The sequence below is a fragment of the Salvelinus sp. IW2-2015 genome, linkage group LG25 (assembly GCF_002910315.2).
Source record: "Salvelinus sp. IW2-2015 linkage group LG25, ASM291031v2, whole genome shotgun sequence".
Classification (NCBI taxonomy): Eukaryota; Metazoa; Chordata; class Actinopteri; order Salmoniformes; family Salmonidae; genus Salvelinus; species Salvelinus sp. IW2-2015.
The window spans coordinates 2,312,759-2,329,411 of NC_036865.1; the positions used below are offsets into that span (position 1 = coordinate 2,312,759).

At 42.7% G+C, this 16,653-nt stretch overlaps 1 protein-coding gene across 1 annotated transcript in view; it reads right to left on the reverse strand.

Annotated features, from left to right (window-relative positions):
• ptk7b (protein tyrosine kinase 7b) overlaps nucleotides 1–16,653 on the reverse strand; it is a 173,263-nt gene that overhangs the window by 59,038 nt on the left and 97,572 nt on the right. Inside the window, exon 2 of the mRNA XM_023970005.2 lies at nucleotides 11,091–11,387. Within this exon, the coding sequence (XP_023825773.1) occupies nucleotides 11,091–11,387 (297 nt within the window). The remainder of the gene's footprint in view (nucleotides 1–11,090; nucleotides 11,388–16,653) is intronic.

A 16,653-nucleotide genomic window follows, 5' to 3' on the forward strand; every position in this document is an offset into this window, starting at 1 on the left:
ATCCACTCTTTACCAGTGAGATCAAGTGTTGGCCGGCTTGGACACAAAGGCCTGTTCCAGGGCGCGTTCTCAGAGCATGCGCAGATCACCTGGCATTTATGGTAAATTTCAACCTTTCTTTGTCCCAGTCTGTAATCACCACATGTCTTGAGATGAATACAATAATTCCCGTTCCCAATAACTCTAAAACTTCACGCAACAATTATTTAAGCCCTGTAGCACTCACWTCTGTAATCATGAAGTGCTTTGAAAGGCTGGTTATGGCACACATCAACTCCATCATCCCAGACACCCTAGACCCATTCATATTMGCATACCGCCCAAACAGAGCCATAGACGACGCAATCTGCCCTCACCCACCTAGATAAGAGGAATACTACATTTGAAGTCGGAAGTTTACATACACTTAGGTTGGAGTCATTAAAACTAGTTTTCAACCACTCCACAAATTTCTTTTTCACAAAATATTGTTTTGGCAAGTCGGTTAGGACATCTACTTTGTAGATACATATGCTCCAGTATCCCTGCACATTGCAAATATGTGACCGACCGGCTCAAATCGTCTTATGTAGCTACATTTTAAATGTTTATTATTATTTTTTTTTACATTGGATAAAAGTAGAGAACTACAAAATGGTATGTCATACACTGCATTTTTGAGGAACAATGGGAAAGTAATTCTGCTTAGAAAGTTGATAAACTTGTAAACTCACTTTTGAGAAAATGGCCTTTGAATYTTTTGGTACCTAGTGAAGAGCTCCTCTTTGTCTACAACCATTCAGCATCGTTCACACCCTCTTAAGCTTTAGCTCCACCCATCTCYTTTCGCTCTCGGAGCGTTCAGAGCACACACGTTTATCTCTGTTTACCTCTGGATAACATGAAAACAGCCTAACCAGCTCTGCTGGCACCAATTTCATTATGCTTTTTTGTCGACGTTTACTGACACTGGCCATATTCAACGGGTGTGTGCGTTCATAAATTCATCAGTTATTCTGCACTCTGGCATACTCAGACTGAATTTACGAACGCACCCGAAATGGCTACTTGTGTAGTGGAGTCTTTTGTTAAGACATGTAGCTAGCTAGCTAGCTAGGTAAACAACAAACCTAGCTAGGTAAACAACGATCGTACACATGACATAACGTTAGCTAGCGGGCCAGCCAGCTAACATTAGCTAGTTAAACAACAATGAACATAGTGCCAAATCATGTCGTTAGTACCCTGCATGAATCTGCTGGGAGCTAACCAGCCAGGTTCAATGTTAACTAGCTAACATTAGGCTCTAACTAGCCAAGCAAATGGCTCTGGGATACGAATAATAACATCATACACCTTACGTTAGCTAGGGAACCAGCCAACTAAAGTTAGCTAGCTAGCTAACAGTACACTTTAGCTTAAGACATGTAGCTAGTTAGCTAGCTAGGTAAACAATGAACCTAGCTAGGTAAACAACATGTAAATCATACACGTCATGTAACGTTAGCTAGCGAGCCAGCCAGCTAACATTAGCTAGTTTAACAACAATGAACATAGTGCCAACTCATGACGTTACTATGCCTTGCATGAATCTGCTGGTAGTGGTAGCTAACCAACCAGGTTCAATATTAGCTAGCTACGGCTCTGTGATACGGCTCTGAGATACGAATAATAACATCATACACGTAACATTAGCGAGCGAGCCAGCCAGCCAGCCAGCTAACATTAGGCTCTAACTAGCCAAGCAAGCGGCTCTGGGATACAAATAATAYCATCATACACGTAACGTTAGCTAGGGAGCCAGCCAGCTAACGTCAACTAGCTAACAGTACACTTTAGCTTGAAATGAAACCACTTTGTCAAAATTAGAAATGTGTAATATCTGAAAATGTAGCAAGCTAGACTATCTTACCCGTATACATCATCATGCATGATGGACGTGTCTCCCTGTCACGGATGCCATGTCATGGTTGCCCTTAGTTTGAAGATGTAATCCGGAGACAGGTGTTTTCTCCATCTCTTTAGCTATCATCCTCTAATTGCACTGATTTCAAAACTCGATCCTCCAGAAAGTGGAGATCAACATTTATGCAGCTCCACTACACATAAAAAAAAAAGCTGTGTTCGACAGGACTACCAACACAGAATGACCAGCTCAAAGACAGAAYCCRTCTATATGGCAGACCAATCTGAACTCKTCTCTCGGCATGTCCAGCCCACTCATTACCTCAGCCAATCATGGGTAGTGGGAAGGTTGCTGTATTTTTCTGTGGCTTAACCAACTAGGCTCGTAATTTAACAATTTTATTACGATTTACAGATGGCATAAAAGTTTGTTATTAAGGCACATGAAATGTTCCAGAAGGCATTTCTGGCAAAAAAAACACATTTTGATAAAACAAAAAGTTTACATTCAAATGGCTCTCCTGTGAAATAGTGACCCGTGACATACGCCTTGTTTCCTGGGTCACATATGGTATCGGAACTGACCCTGTATATGTAGCTTCTTACTTTCTCGTGTTCTTATTTCTTATTTTTATTTCTCGTCTGTTTTTGCTCTACCTTATGATATTTTTTCTGCCACATTGATATTGGTTGCTTTATTGTTGGGTTTGGAGCTTGCAAGAAAGGCATTTCACTGTACTTGTGCACGTGACATTAAAACGTGGAACCTTGAAACAAAGAGCTAGCAGAGAGGACTAGGCTAAGCCTTCATTAGAAAACACAGGGCTTAATTGTACTCTAAATTACTGCTCTGAACTGAAGGGATTAGAGGAGCCTCCATTGAGTCTGAAATAGATTAGTGCTAGGTTGCATCCCAAATGGCACCCTATTCGCTATACAATGCCCTACTTTTGACCAGGGCCCTGGTCAAACGTAGTGCATAATATAGGGAATAGGGTGCCGTTTGGGAACGCAGTTCCACTCTCCCAGACCCCAGCTGCACTCAACTGTATGGCTGGACAAATGGGGGGAGTGGGTTTCTAGGTCTAAATATACTCATATACAATGCACATATGGATGGTAGACTTACAGTACCAGTCAAAAGTTTGGACACACGTACTTATTCAAGGGTTTTTCTTTATTTTGACTATTTCTACATTGTAGAATAATAGTGAAGATATCAAAACTATGAAATAACACATACGGAATCATGTAGTGACCAAAAAAGTGTTAAATCTAAATATATTTTATATCTGAGATTGTTCAAAGTAGCCACCCTTTGCCTTGATGACAGCTTCGTAAACTCTTGGCATTCTCTCAACTAGCTTCATGAGGTAGTCACCGGAAATGCATTTCAATTAACAGGTGTGCCTTGTTAAAAGTAAATTTGTGGAATTTCTTACCTCCTTAATGCATTTGAGCCAATCAGTTGTGTTGTGACAAGGTAGTGGTGGTATACAGAAGATAGCCCTATTTGGTAAAAGACCAAGTCTATATTATGGCAAGAACATCTCAAATAAGCAAAGAGAAACGACAGTCCATCATTACTTCAAGACATGAAGGTCGTGCACCCGTATTCATCGACCTGGCCAAGGCTTTCGACTCTGTCAATCACCACATTCTTATTGGCAGACTCGACAGCTTTGGTTTCTCAAATGATTGCCTCGCCTGGTTCACTAACTACTTCTCAGATAAGAGTTCAGTGTGTCAAATCGGAGGGCCTGTTGTCCGGACCTCTGGCAGTCTCTATGGTGGTGCCACAGGGTTCCATACTCGGGCCGACTCTCTTCTATGTATACATCAATGATGTCGCTCTTGCTGCTGGTGAMTCTCTGATCCACCTCTACGCAGACGACGCCATTCTGTATACTTCTGGCCCCTCTTTGGACACTGTGTTAACTAACCTCCAGACGAGCTTCAATGCCATACAACTCTCCTTCCGTGGCCTCCAACTGCTCTTAAATGCAAGTAAAACTAAATGCATGCTATTCAATTGATCACTGCCCGCACCTGCCCGCCTGTCCAGCATCACTACTCTGGACGGCTCTGACTTAGAATACGTGGACAACTACAAATACCTAGGTGTCTGGTTAGACTGTAAACTCTCCTTCCAGACTCACATTAAGCATCTCCAATCCAAAATTAAATCTAGAATCGGCTTCCTATATCGCAACAAAGCATCCTTCACTCATGCTGCCAAACATACCCTCGTAAAACTGACCATCCTACCGATCCTCGACTTCGGCGATGTCATCTATAAAATAGCCTCCAACACTCTACTCAACAAATTGGATGCGGTCTATCACAGTGCCATCCGTTTTGTCACCAATAAATGTGTCCTACTGTGTTATTGACTTGTTTATTGTTTACTCCATGTGTAACTCTGTGTTGTTGTATGTGTCAAATTGCTATGCTTTATCTTGGCCAGGTCGCAGTTGCAAATGAGAACAAATGAGAAATTAAAAAAATAGTGTCATGACTCTCCTGTGAATATCTGAATGATCAGGTTACAGTGGGTCCACTCTACAGCGCCATCTCTCTCCTGCAGAAGGGGAGAGGGGTGAAGTTGGCAGTTTTATGATGGTCATAAATACCTGCAGGAACTCTCTCTCTCCCACTCTGCACATGGAAGTTAAAAATATCTTTGTTACAACAGAGAGAGATTTTGTAGGACTGTGACATCCAAGATTGGATATTGAAACAATATTTCTGTAATCCAAACAGTTGGAACGGTACGTGGGTGCTGAAAGAACAATTATGTCAGATCAGTTGGTGTTTTGGGATCTCATTAAGGACAGTTTAACAACATAGCTGTATTTCAGAATGTGTATATTTCCCATCTAAATGTTGTGGAACTTATATGAAACTATCTGTGAGAAACACTCTGAAGTTTGGGGAAATGTTAAAATAATATAGAAGACTAGATATGGTAGGAGACAATCCAGAGAAAAACCAACCAGATTTCTTTTTTTTTGAGAGCCCATGCTCTTACAGTGGAAAGTATTGGGAAATAATAAAATCTACCTCCCAGTATGCAATTCCTATGACTTCCACTGGGTGCCAGCACTCAATGTTCAAGGTTTCAGGCTTGTTTCTTCCAAAACGAGTAAGAATAATGAGTTTTAGTACTGGGACACACTATTGGAAATTCGTGTATGCGCAAGCGATGAAGACGAGAAGCACCTGCTAATATCGTTTTCCTATTGAACATACTTCTTTCCGTATGAAATATTATAGTTTGATAACATTTTAGGGTATCTGAGGAGTCAATAGACTTGTTTTAACCAAGTTTAGCGGAAGATTATTTGATTCCTTTTGCTGCATGTTGAAGGAGTGGATTACTCAAATCGATGGCGCCAACTAAATTGACTTTTTGGGGTATAAAGAAGGATTTTATCTAACAAAAATACACTACATGTTATAGCTGGGACCCTTTGGATGACAAATCAGAGGAAGATTTTCAAAAAGTAAGTGAATATTTAATCGCTATTTGTGAATTTATGAAACCTGTGCCGGTGGAAAAATATTTTGATGTGGGGCGCTGTCCTCAAACAATCGCATGGCATGCTTACGCTGTAATGGCTACTGTAGATCGGACAGTGCAGTTAGATTAACAAGAATTTAAGCCTTCAACCGATATAAGATACTTGTATGTACCTACATGTTTAATATCCATAATTTGTATGATTATTTATTTGAATTGCACGCCCTCCAGTTTCACCGGAAGTTGTMCCGCTAGCGGAACGCCTACCCTTAAGATTATTTATAATAGGCCACGGAAGTCTGGATATACTGCAAAATGGGCCACATCTGTAGGCATATTAGATAATTCTAGTCTGGTGGCTTTCCCTCACTTCCCCTCTCTTATCAAACTGAAATTACTACTATAGTTATCTAATCAGTGTTTTCACCCTGGTATCTGTGTCCATGTAATAACTGACTCTCAGCAGTGCATCAGAGAGGAGTACAGTATATGTTTGTGTAGCTATAGTGAGCAGTGAGGGGAAGAGCAGGGCTGTGCTGGGAAGGGCATCGGTCTCCAGACCCACCAGACCCAAACACCATTAGTCTCTCTATTTGGACCCCCGCCAACCCTCACCCTTGTTCTGGCAGAAGCCTCATCCATCCACCAGCCAAACTCAAAAGGGCCTAAGAGATTAGCCCTCAGAAAGGCCTGTTTGATAGGATGCTCTATCAACACTCTCTTGTCCACAGTGTGTAGGACAAGTGCAAATATACATGCACACCACCATAGACACGCACACTCAGAGACGTGTACATACAGTGCCTTCGGAAAATATTCAGACCCCTTGACTTTTTCCATCTTTTGTTACGTTACAGCCGTATTCTAAAATTTATTCAATAATTTTTCCCCCCCTCATCAATCTACACACTATACCCCATAATGACAAAGCAAAAACAGGTTTCTATACATTTTTACTCATTTATAAAACTCAGTACTTTGTTGAAGCACCCTRGGCAACGATTACAGCCTTGAGTCTTCTTGGGTATGATGCTACAAGCTTTGCACACCTGTATTTGGTGAGTTTCTCCCATTCTTCTCTGCAGATCCTCTCAAGCTCTGTCAGTTTGGATGGGGAGTGTTGCTGCACAGCTATTTTCAGGTCMTTCCAGAGATGTTCGATAGGGTTCAAGTCCGGGCTCTGGCTGGGCCACTCAAGGACATTCAGAGACTTGTCCCGAAGCCACTCCTGCGTTGTCTTAACTGTGTGCTTAGTGTCGTTGTCCTGTTGGAGGGTGAACTTTCGCCCCAGTCMGAGGTCCTGAGCGCTCTGGAGCAAGTTTCCATCAAAGATCTCTCTGTACTTTGCTCTGTTCATCTTTCCCTCGATCCTGACTAGTCTCCCAGTCCCTGCCACTGAAAAACATCCCAACAGCATGATGCTGCCACCACCATGCTTCACTGTAGGGATGGTGCCAGGAGAATCTTGTTTCTCATGGTCTGATAGTCTTTAGGTGCCATTTGGCAAACTCCAAGCGGGCTGTCATGTGCCTTTTACTGATGAGTGGCTTCCATCTGGCCACTCTACCATAAAGGCCTGATTGGTGGAGTGCTGCACAAATGGTTTTCCTTCTGGAAGGTTCTCGCATCTCCCCCGAGGAACTTTAGAGCTCTGTCAGAATGACCATCAGGTTCTTGGTCACCTTGGTCACCACCTTGCTGAGAATGTTCTAGGAAGAGTCATCGTGGTTCTAAACTTCTTCAATATAAGAATGATGGAGGCTGTGTTCTTGGGGACCTTCAATGCTGCAGAAATTTTTTGGTAACCTTCCCTAGATCTGTGCTTCGAGACAATKCTGTCTCGGAGTTCTACGGACAATTCCTTCAACCTTGTGGCTTGTTTTTTAATCTGACATGCCCTGTCAACTGTGGGACCTTATATAGACAGGTGTGTGCCTTTCCAAATCATGTCCAATCAATTGAATGTACCACAGGRGGACTCCAATCAAGTTCAAGAAACATCTCAAGGATGATCAATGGAAACAGGATGCACCCGAGCTCAATTGAGTCTCATGACACAAAGGGTCTGAATASTTATGTAAATAAGGTTGTTCTGCTTTTTATTTTTAATACATTTGGAGAAAAAAAATCTAATAAACCTGTTTTTGCTTTGTAATTATGGGGTGTTGTGTGTAGATTGCTGAGGATTTTTACATTTATTTAATACATTTTAGAATAGGGCTGTAATGTAACAAAATGTGGAAAAAGTCAAGGGGTCTGAATACATTCCGAAGGCCTCCTGAACTACAGAGTAGCCTGTTTGATATAGGGTGAACATGTTCTCGCACACCCCTATGTCAAGGAAAAGTGGACTATATACAACTACCACTCAGAGCGTATGCACATACTGTACATGCATGAGRTCTTACAAAAGTTCATAAATACACTTAATGTACTCTCCTGTCTCTCTCACTCCTGAATTCTCCTGTCTCTCTCACTTGCACATACACCAGTATAGAACTTCAGGTCAGGTACACATATTGAACCTTTTATTTAACTAGGCAAGTCAGTTAAGAGCAAATTCTTATTTACAATGACGGCCTACACCGGCCAAACCCAGACGACGCTGAGCCAATTGTGCCCTGCCCTATGGGACTCTCAATCACGGCCAGTTGTGATACAGCCTGGATTTGAACCAGGATGTCTGTAGTGATGCCTCTAGTACTGAGTTGCAATGCCTTAGACCACTGCGCCACTCGGGAAACCCATAGAAGACCATTTTTAATTAAAATAAAACTTTCACTATATTTAACAATGATTTACACATAAAAGCATTCTTGAGTTCTTTGAATTGACAATCGTGACCTGGAAGATCATCTAGTTTATTCTGGGTTGTGACAACCGGTAGTTCATGTTTAACTTGTTTTTATCTCTGTCAGTGAGTCAGTCTAAGCTTTTATTGCAGCGATAAATCACTTTTAATTAAAGGACATAAAAGCATTTTCCTTCAGGTCAGACGAGGGCCTCAAAAATAATATGTTTCTTTGGGATAACAGGCTGTCCTTCATTAATAGGAGCTGAGCCAAGGTAGAAAACGCCACAGCCTCATTTGTGTGTGTGTGTGTGTGTGTGTGTGTGTGTGTGTGTGTGTGTGTGTGTGTGTGTGTGTGTGTGTGTGTGTGTGTGTGTGTGTGTGTGCGCGCGCACGAGCATGCACGTGTGTTCTGTGTGTTGCTCCACTACTCTGCAATCTAATGCTCATCTGCTGCTTCTGTGCTCAGGAGCTACAGAACAGACCTAGCCCTCACCACACAGTCAAAAAACCACCCAGCCTGGCTTTCTGAAGACTCATAACACGTTGAAGGGAAACAGTGGAATCGTCTGGGCATTGCCTTATCCAGTTGCTTTCTAAAAAGCCATCAGTTGTTTTTAAAGGCCATCATGTGGGAAAAGGGACATARGTTCCGATATATCAACTGAGTTCCTGAGAAACAAAGCCTTTTCACCAGTCCCTTCCTGGAGGGCAGCTGGACAGAGGTCCCTTGGTTTTCATACTGGAACACAAGAGGGGCTACTGTGGTTTGGTTATGTGACAGAAACATAGTGTGACAGGACTGGTTATGTGACAGGACTGTGTGCTCTCTTTCTCTGCGGCCGACATGAGTAAGTCACTTAAGTGTGTTAACCCTCGCAAGGCTGCAGGCCCAGACGACATCCCAAGCCGCGTCCTCAGAGCATGTGCAGACCAGCTGGCAGGTGTTTAAGGACATACTCAATTTATCCATATCCCAGTCTGTTGTGCCCACTTGCTTCAAGATGTCCACCATTGTTCCTGTACCCAAGAAAGCGAAGGTAACTGAACTAAATGACTATCGCCCTGTAGATCTCACTTCTGTCATCATGAAGTGCTTTGAGAGGCTAGTTAAGGGCCTACATCACCTCCACCTTACCTGACAACCTAGACCCACTACAATTCGCATACAGCCCCAACAGATACACAGACGACGCAATCGCCATTGCACTGCACACTGCCCTATCCCACCTGGACGAGATAAATAACTATGTAAGAATGCTGTTCATCGACTACAGCTCAGCCTTCAACACCACAGTGTCCCCAAGCTCATCATTAAGCTCAGGGCCCTGGGTCTGAACCCCTCCCTGTACAACTGGGTCCTTGACTTCCTGACGGGCCGACCGCAAGTGGTGAAGGTAGGCAACAACACCTCCGCCAAGCTGATCTTCAACACYGAGGCCCCACAGGGGTGTGTGCCCAGKCCCCGCCTGATGGTGAACTACAGGAGACAGCAGACAGAGCACACCCCATCCACATAGACGGGGCGGCTGTGGAGAGGGTCAAAAGCTTCAAGTTCATCGGCATGCACATCACTGACGACCTGAAATGGTCCCTTCACACAGACAGTGTGGTGAAGATGGCGCAACAGCTCCAAGCAGGCTGGCGTGTGCCTTGTACTGAGGAGTGGCTTCCGTCTGGCCACTCTACCATAAAGGCCTGATTGGTGGAGTGCTGCAGAGATGGTTGCACTGTCAACTATGGGACCTTATATAGACAGGTGTGTGTGTCTTTCCAAATCATATCCAATCAATAGTTATGTGAATAAGGTATCTGTTTTTTATTTGTAATACATTTGCAAACATTTCTAAAAACCTGTCGTTGCTTTGTCATTATGGGGTATTGTGTGTATATTGATGATGAAATTAATGTAATACATTTTTGAATAAGGCTGAAATGTAACAAAATGTGGAAAAAGTCAAGGGGTCTGAATACTTTCCGAATGCACTGTATGTATGTATGTATGTGTATATATATATTGCTCGTTCTGATATTTCTTCATTTCTTTCTCTTTACTTTTTGGATTATGTGCATATTGTTATGTATTATTAGGTATTATTACTACACTGTTGGAGCTAGAAACACAAGCATTTCGCTGCACCTGTGATAACATCTGCAAATCTTTGTACACGACCGATAAACTTTGATTTGTTTTAGTAAGAGATCTCTGAGTACTAAGGGGCCTTAAACGGCAAAGGGTTCGGGACTTTTGGGGCAGTCGAGAAAAACATGAATGAATAATATGTCGAAACAAGACACTGTTAATCTAGAACGTAAATAATGATATGGCTGTAAGGTGAGTTTCACTCCTCCGTAATTTCGACACACAAAGGCCTTTTGAGGGGTTGTGGGAAAAGTGAGTGTTACACAACGGAGAAAAGAAACAAGAAACACATGCTTGGTGGCACACATATCAAGTTTCCTTTTGAATGGGAGGGAAGCAACAAAGAACAAGGTACCTACAAGGTATATAGAAACATTTTCTCATCTCGTACAACCTTACCCGACATTCTATATTGAGGCTTTTATGTGGCTTTTTAATTTAGGTAGACTGCTTTGAGACATAACAATCCACCAGTGTTGRATATCTGAAACTTGTATTAACGTCCATGAGGAAAATCTTGCACATGTTCAGCGCATGGTTAAGGGTCTGTTCAAAAGGGTGCAAACGTTGCAAAACGGTTAGATAGAAATGCTTTTTTTTGTAACAGATATGATTTTCTGTCATGATGACCTGGGCATCATGTCAACTCTATTGATAAAAATGTTATCTGCAGCATTTAACATCTATTCTGAATGTTGCATCTCAAGGAACACAACCCCAAGTGTAGGGGGACATGTATTAACACTCACACTTGATGTTGAAAGAGGCGTTAGTAGAGTGGGCCTCCTCTCCTGTGACCGTGTTGGTGGCCACGCACTCAAAGTTCCCAGCGTCCACTCTCCGGTCCACCGCCGTGAACTTGAGGTTGCTGACCTCGCGGAACCGCCTCTCGGTGTCATCCAGGGGCTGACCGTTGTTTAGCCAGCCATACTGGATGTCTGCTGGGTCGCTGACCTCACAGCGGAGCATGGCACTGCGGCCATGCAATGCATCCTGGGATTTGGGCTCCTTGGTGAACTGGATAGGTGCTGCCTGGATGCAAAGAACTGAGGGAAATAGAGGAGAGGGGGGGAGGGGAGGGACAATGTGGGGAGGGAGAGAGAGATAATGTTGAAATGAGTTTACCACTGACCACAAGAGTAACATTTTTATTGCAGTTTCCATTAGTCACCATTGTACCACAACAACATTTGGTCTTGAGTAATGAAGCCATTAAAGCTTTGATTCGAGTCATTCAAGACATTTAAATGTTGTTTAATAGTAGGTCTTAATCCAGAGAATAAACATTGTCAGGAAACTGACAGCTGAATTGAAAACTGAAATGTACTGCTAAAATGTTGTAAGGATAATGACAGCCAAGAAAAGTAGATTCTTATTCTAGCTTCCGAACGTACTGGACAATTTTATTCAAGCCTTTCTATAAAAAAAAATCTGCAGTACAGGCTTGTCTCCTGAATGAGCTGTGTTTCTTTCCTTCTCCATCTGTTCTAATGAGAGACTTCTGACACATATCTTCTCCTTCCTCCCGGTCATGCTCCATCAGCTCACAGACATACAGCTCTCACAAACTGAGACATGATGGCTCGCACACACACATTAACAAGCACACACGCACTTAACTCTCAGCACTATAGAGAAATATTTCCTGCCCTATTTACTAATGTCTCCATGATTTGAGGAGCAGTGAAAAGGATGGGAATAAATACAGGCTTGTCCACAGTTGACCTATATCAAAATGTGACAGACTAAATTTGACCATAGGATAAACAGTGAGAAATAAGGGATGGGGTGGGTTGCATTCAAAGGGCTCTGGTTAAAATAAGTGCACTATGTAGGGAATAGGGTGCCATTTGGGATGCAATGTAGGCCTACACTAAATCATGTCCCACTGAGTGTTGTTATGAGTTGACGTCATGGTGTATTATCAAAGTGAAAGGTCCAATGGCAGAGTTGACGTAAACTTAAAATACACCTAGTTGAGTGTGTGTATATGAGTGTGTGTATGGTTTCTCTGTTCATCCAGGACTGGGCTCATGTGGGTTAAAGGGCTTTTGTATTGGTCCAATGCGAGATGATTAAGTAACTTCGCTTATATGTGAATTCTAATTCTGAGCATTCTGGCCACGCACCGGATGCCTTTTTTGCCAATTGTATTTGTGCAAGCCATCGAGACCATTATTCATACTGATCATAATTGCTAGTCATCCCGACATTGTCATACACTGAACAAAAATATAAACGCGACATGTAAAGTGTTGGTCCCATGTTTCATGAGCTGAAATAAAAGACCCCAGAAATGTTCCATACAGTACGCACAAAAGCAAGTTTTTTTWAAAATGTTGTGTACACGATTTTTAACATACCTGTTAGTGAGCATTTCTCCTTTGCCAAGATAATCCATCCAGCTGACAAGCGTGTCATATCAAGAAGCTGATTAAACAGCATGATCATTACACAGGTGAACCTTGTGCTGGGGACAATAAAAGGCCACTCTAAAATGTGCAGTATTGTCACACAACACAATGCCACAGATGTCTCAAGTTTTGACGGAGCGTGCAATTGGCATGCTGACTGCAGGAATGTTCACCAGAGCTTTTGCCAGAGAATTTAATATTCATTTCTCTGGCATAAGCCGCCTCCAACGTCGTTTTAGAGAATTTGGCAGTACGTCCAACAGGCCTCAGGCGAGTGGTTTTGATGATGTCAACGTTGTGAACAGAGTGCCCCATGGTAGCGGTGTGGTTATGGTATGGGTAGGCATAAGCTACGGACAATGAACAGAATTGCATTTTATTGATGGCAATTTTAATGTACAGAGATACTGTGACGAGATCCTGAGGCCCATTGTCATGCCATTCATCCGCCGCCATCACATTTACATTTACATTTAAGTCATTTAGCAGACGCTCTTATCCAGAGCGACTTACAAATTGGTGCATTCACCTTATGATATCCAGTGGAACAACCACTTTACAATAGTGCATCTAACTCTTTAAGGGGGGGGGGGGGGTTAGAAGGATTACTTTATCCTATCCTAGGTATTCCTTGAAGAGGTGGGGTTTCAGGTGTCTCCGGAAGGTGGTGATTGACTCCGCTGACCTGCGTCTGAGGAGTTTGTTCCACCATGTGGTGCCAGAGCAGCGAACAGTTTTGACTGGGCTGAGCGGGAACTGTACTTCCTCAGATAGGGAGGCGAGCAGGCCAGAGGTGGATGAACGCAGTGCCCTTGTTTGGGTGTAGGGCCTGATCAGAGCCTGAAGGTACGGAGTGCCGTTCCCCTCACAGCTCCGTAGGCAAGCACCTCATGTTTCAGCATGATAACGCATGGTCCAATGTCGCAAGAATCTGTACCTAATTCCTGGAAGCTGAAAATGTCCCAGTTCTTCCATGCCTGCATACTCACCAGATACAGATGAAGTCGGAAGTTTACATACACTTAGGTTGGAGTCATTAAAACTCGTTTTTCAACCACTTAACAAACTATAGTTTTGGCAAGTCGGTTAGGACATCTACTTTGTGCATGACACAAGTAATTTTTCCAACAATTGTTTATGGACAGATTATTTCACTTATAATTCACTGTATTACAATTCCAGTGGGTCAGAAGTTTACATACACTAAGTTGACTGTGCCTATAAACAGCTTGGATAATTCCAGAAAATTATGTAATGGCTTTAGAAGCTTCTGATAGGCTAATTGACATAATTTGAGTCAATTGGAGGTGTACCTGTGGATGTATTTCAAGGCCTACCTTCAAACTCACTGCCTCTTTGCTTGATATCATGGGAAAATCAAAAGAAATCAGCCAAGACCTCAGAAAAAACATTGTAGACCTCCACAAGTCTGGTTCATCATTGGGAGCAATTTACAAACACTTTAAGGTACCACGTGCATATGTACAAACAATAGTACGCAATTATAAACACCATGGGACCACGCAGCTGTCATACCGCTCAGGAAGGAGACGCGTTCTGTCCTAGAGATGAACGTGCTTTGGTGCGAAAAGTGCAAATCAATCCCAGAACAACAGCAAACGACCGTGTGAAGATGCTGGAGGAAACAAGTACAAAAGTATCTATATCTACAGTAAAACATGTCTTATATCGACATAACCTGAAAGGCCGCTCAGCAAAGAAGAAGCCACTGCTCCAAAACCGCCATAAAAAAGCCAGACTACGGTTTACAACTACACATGGGGACAAAGATCGTATTTTTGGGAGAAATGTCCTCTGGTCTGATGAAACAAAAATTGAACTGTTTGGCCATAATGACCATCGTTATGTTTGGAGGGAAAAATGGGGAAGCTTGCAAGCTGAAGAACACCATTCCAACCGTGAAGCACGGTTGTGGGGGTGCTTTGCTGCAGGAGGGACTGGTGCACTTCACAAAATGGATGGCATCATGGGGGAGGAAAATTATGTGGATATATTGAAGCAACATCTCAAGACATCAGTCAGGAAGTTAAAGCTTGTTCGCAATTGGGTCTTCCAAATGGACAATGACCCCAAGCATACTTCCAAAGTTGTGGCAAAATGGCTTAAGGACAACAAAGTCAAGGAATTGGAGTGGCAATCACAAAGCCCTGACCTCAATCCCATAGAGAATTTGTGGGCAGAACTGAGCGTGTGCGTGTGCGAGCAAGGAGGCCTACAAGCCTGACTCAGTTACACCAACTCTGTCAGGAGGAATGGGCCAAAATTTATCCAATTTATTGTGGGAAGCTTGTGGAAGGCTTCCCGAAACTTTTGAACCAAATTAAACAATTTGAAGGCAATGCTACCAAATTCTAATTGAGTGTATGTAAACTTCTGACCCACTGGGAATGTGATGAAATAAATAAAAGCTGAAATAAATCATTCTCTCTACTATTTATTATTCTGAAATTTCACATTCTTAAAATAAAGTGGTGATCCTAACTGACCTAAGACAGGGAATTTTTACAAGGATTAAATGTCAGAAATTGTGAAAAACTGAGTTTGAATGTATTTGGCTAAGGTGTATGTAAACTTCCGACTTCAACTGTATGTCACACATTGAGCATGTTTGGGATGCTCTTGATCTACTGGACGACAGCGTGTTTCAGTTCCCACCAATATCCATCAACTTTGCACAGCCATTAAAAAGCAGTGGGACAACATTCCACAGGCCACAATACACAGCCTGATCAACTCTATGTGAAGGACATGTGTCGCGATGCATGGGTCAAACGGTGGTCACACCAGATACTTGACTTGTTTTCTGATGCACACCCCTATTTTTTTTTTAAGGTCTCTGTGATCTGTATTCCTATGTGAAAACCATAGATTAGGGCCTAATTTTTTTCAATTGACTGATTTCCTTTCAACTCCGTAAAATCTTAGAAATTGTTGCATGTTGAGTTTATATTTTTGTTCAGTATATAACAGACTCCTGTTTAAAAGTTACCCCAGCGTGAGCTGCCATGCGGCCTCTGTGATGCTTCTGTCAGGGTTGAAGCCAAGAAGGATCTTTCAGGAGGATTAAATCAAGATGAGCTGAGGTAATCTCCCATCCCATCCCCACCTCCTCACCTGGCCTCCCTCATCTCCCCTCAGTCCGGCCTTTGTCTCCTTGCAGCTGGCCGTGGGAGGCAGAAAAAAAACACAGGTGAGCACTGCCAAGTCCGCTAGTTGGTGGGGGAAGGTGGAAGAAGTGGGAGCACCTAGTAAGGTGATAGGGCTGCTTGACTTACCCTTTATACTGAGTGACTGAAGCAGAGTTAATTTTGTTTATTTTTTATTTAACCAGGTAAGTTGACTGGGAACACATTCTCATTTACAGCAACAACCTCAGGAATAGTTACAGGGGAGAGGAAGGGCGATGAATGAGCCAATTGTAAACTGGGGATGATTAGGTGACTGAGGGCCATATTGGGAAGTTAACACCCCTTCTCTGACGATAAGTGCTATGGGCTCTTTAGTGAACACAGAGAGTCAGGACATCCGTTTAACATCCCATCCAAAAGACAGCTTCCAGAAGCATCTGGTCTCCCATCCAGGGACCAACCAGGACCAACCCTGCTAAGCTTCAGAAGCAAGCCAGCAGTGGGAAGCAGGGTGGTACGCTGCTGGCCCAGTGAGTGAGGGGGTCTCCTCCATAAAAATATAATTAATAGAATTTCAATATAGTCTAGAAATAGAATTGTTATTCTATTATACAGTCGCAGGTGAACGTCTACACACCCCTTGCACAGGCTTCACATTTTGCTGCCTTAAAACTCAATAAAAAAAGGGATTTACATTTTTTTTTATCCTACTCCACATTTTAAAAGTGAAAGAAAAATTATACAACATT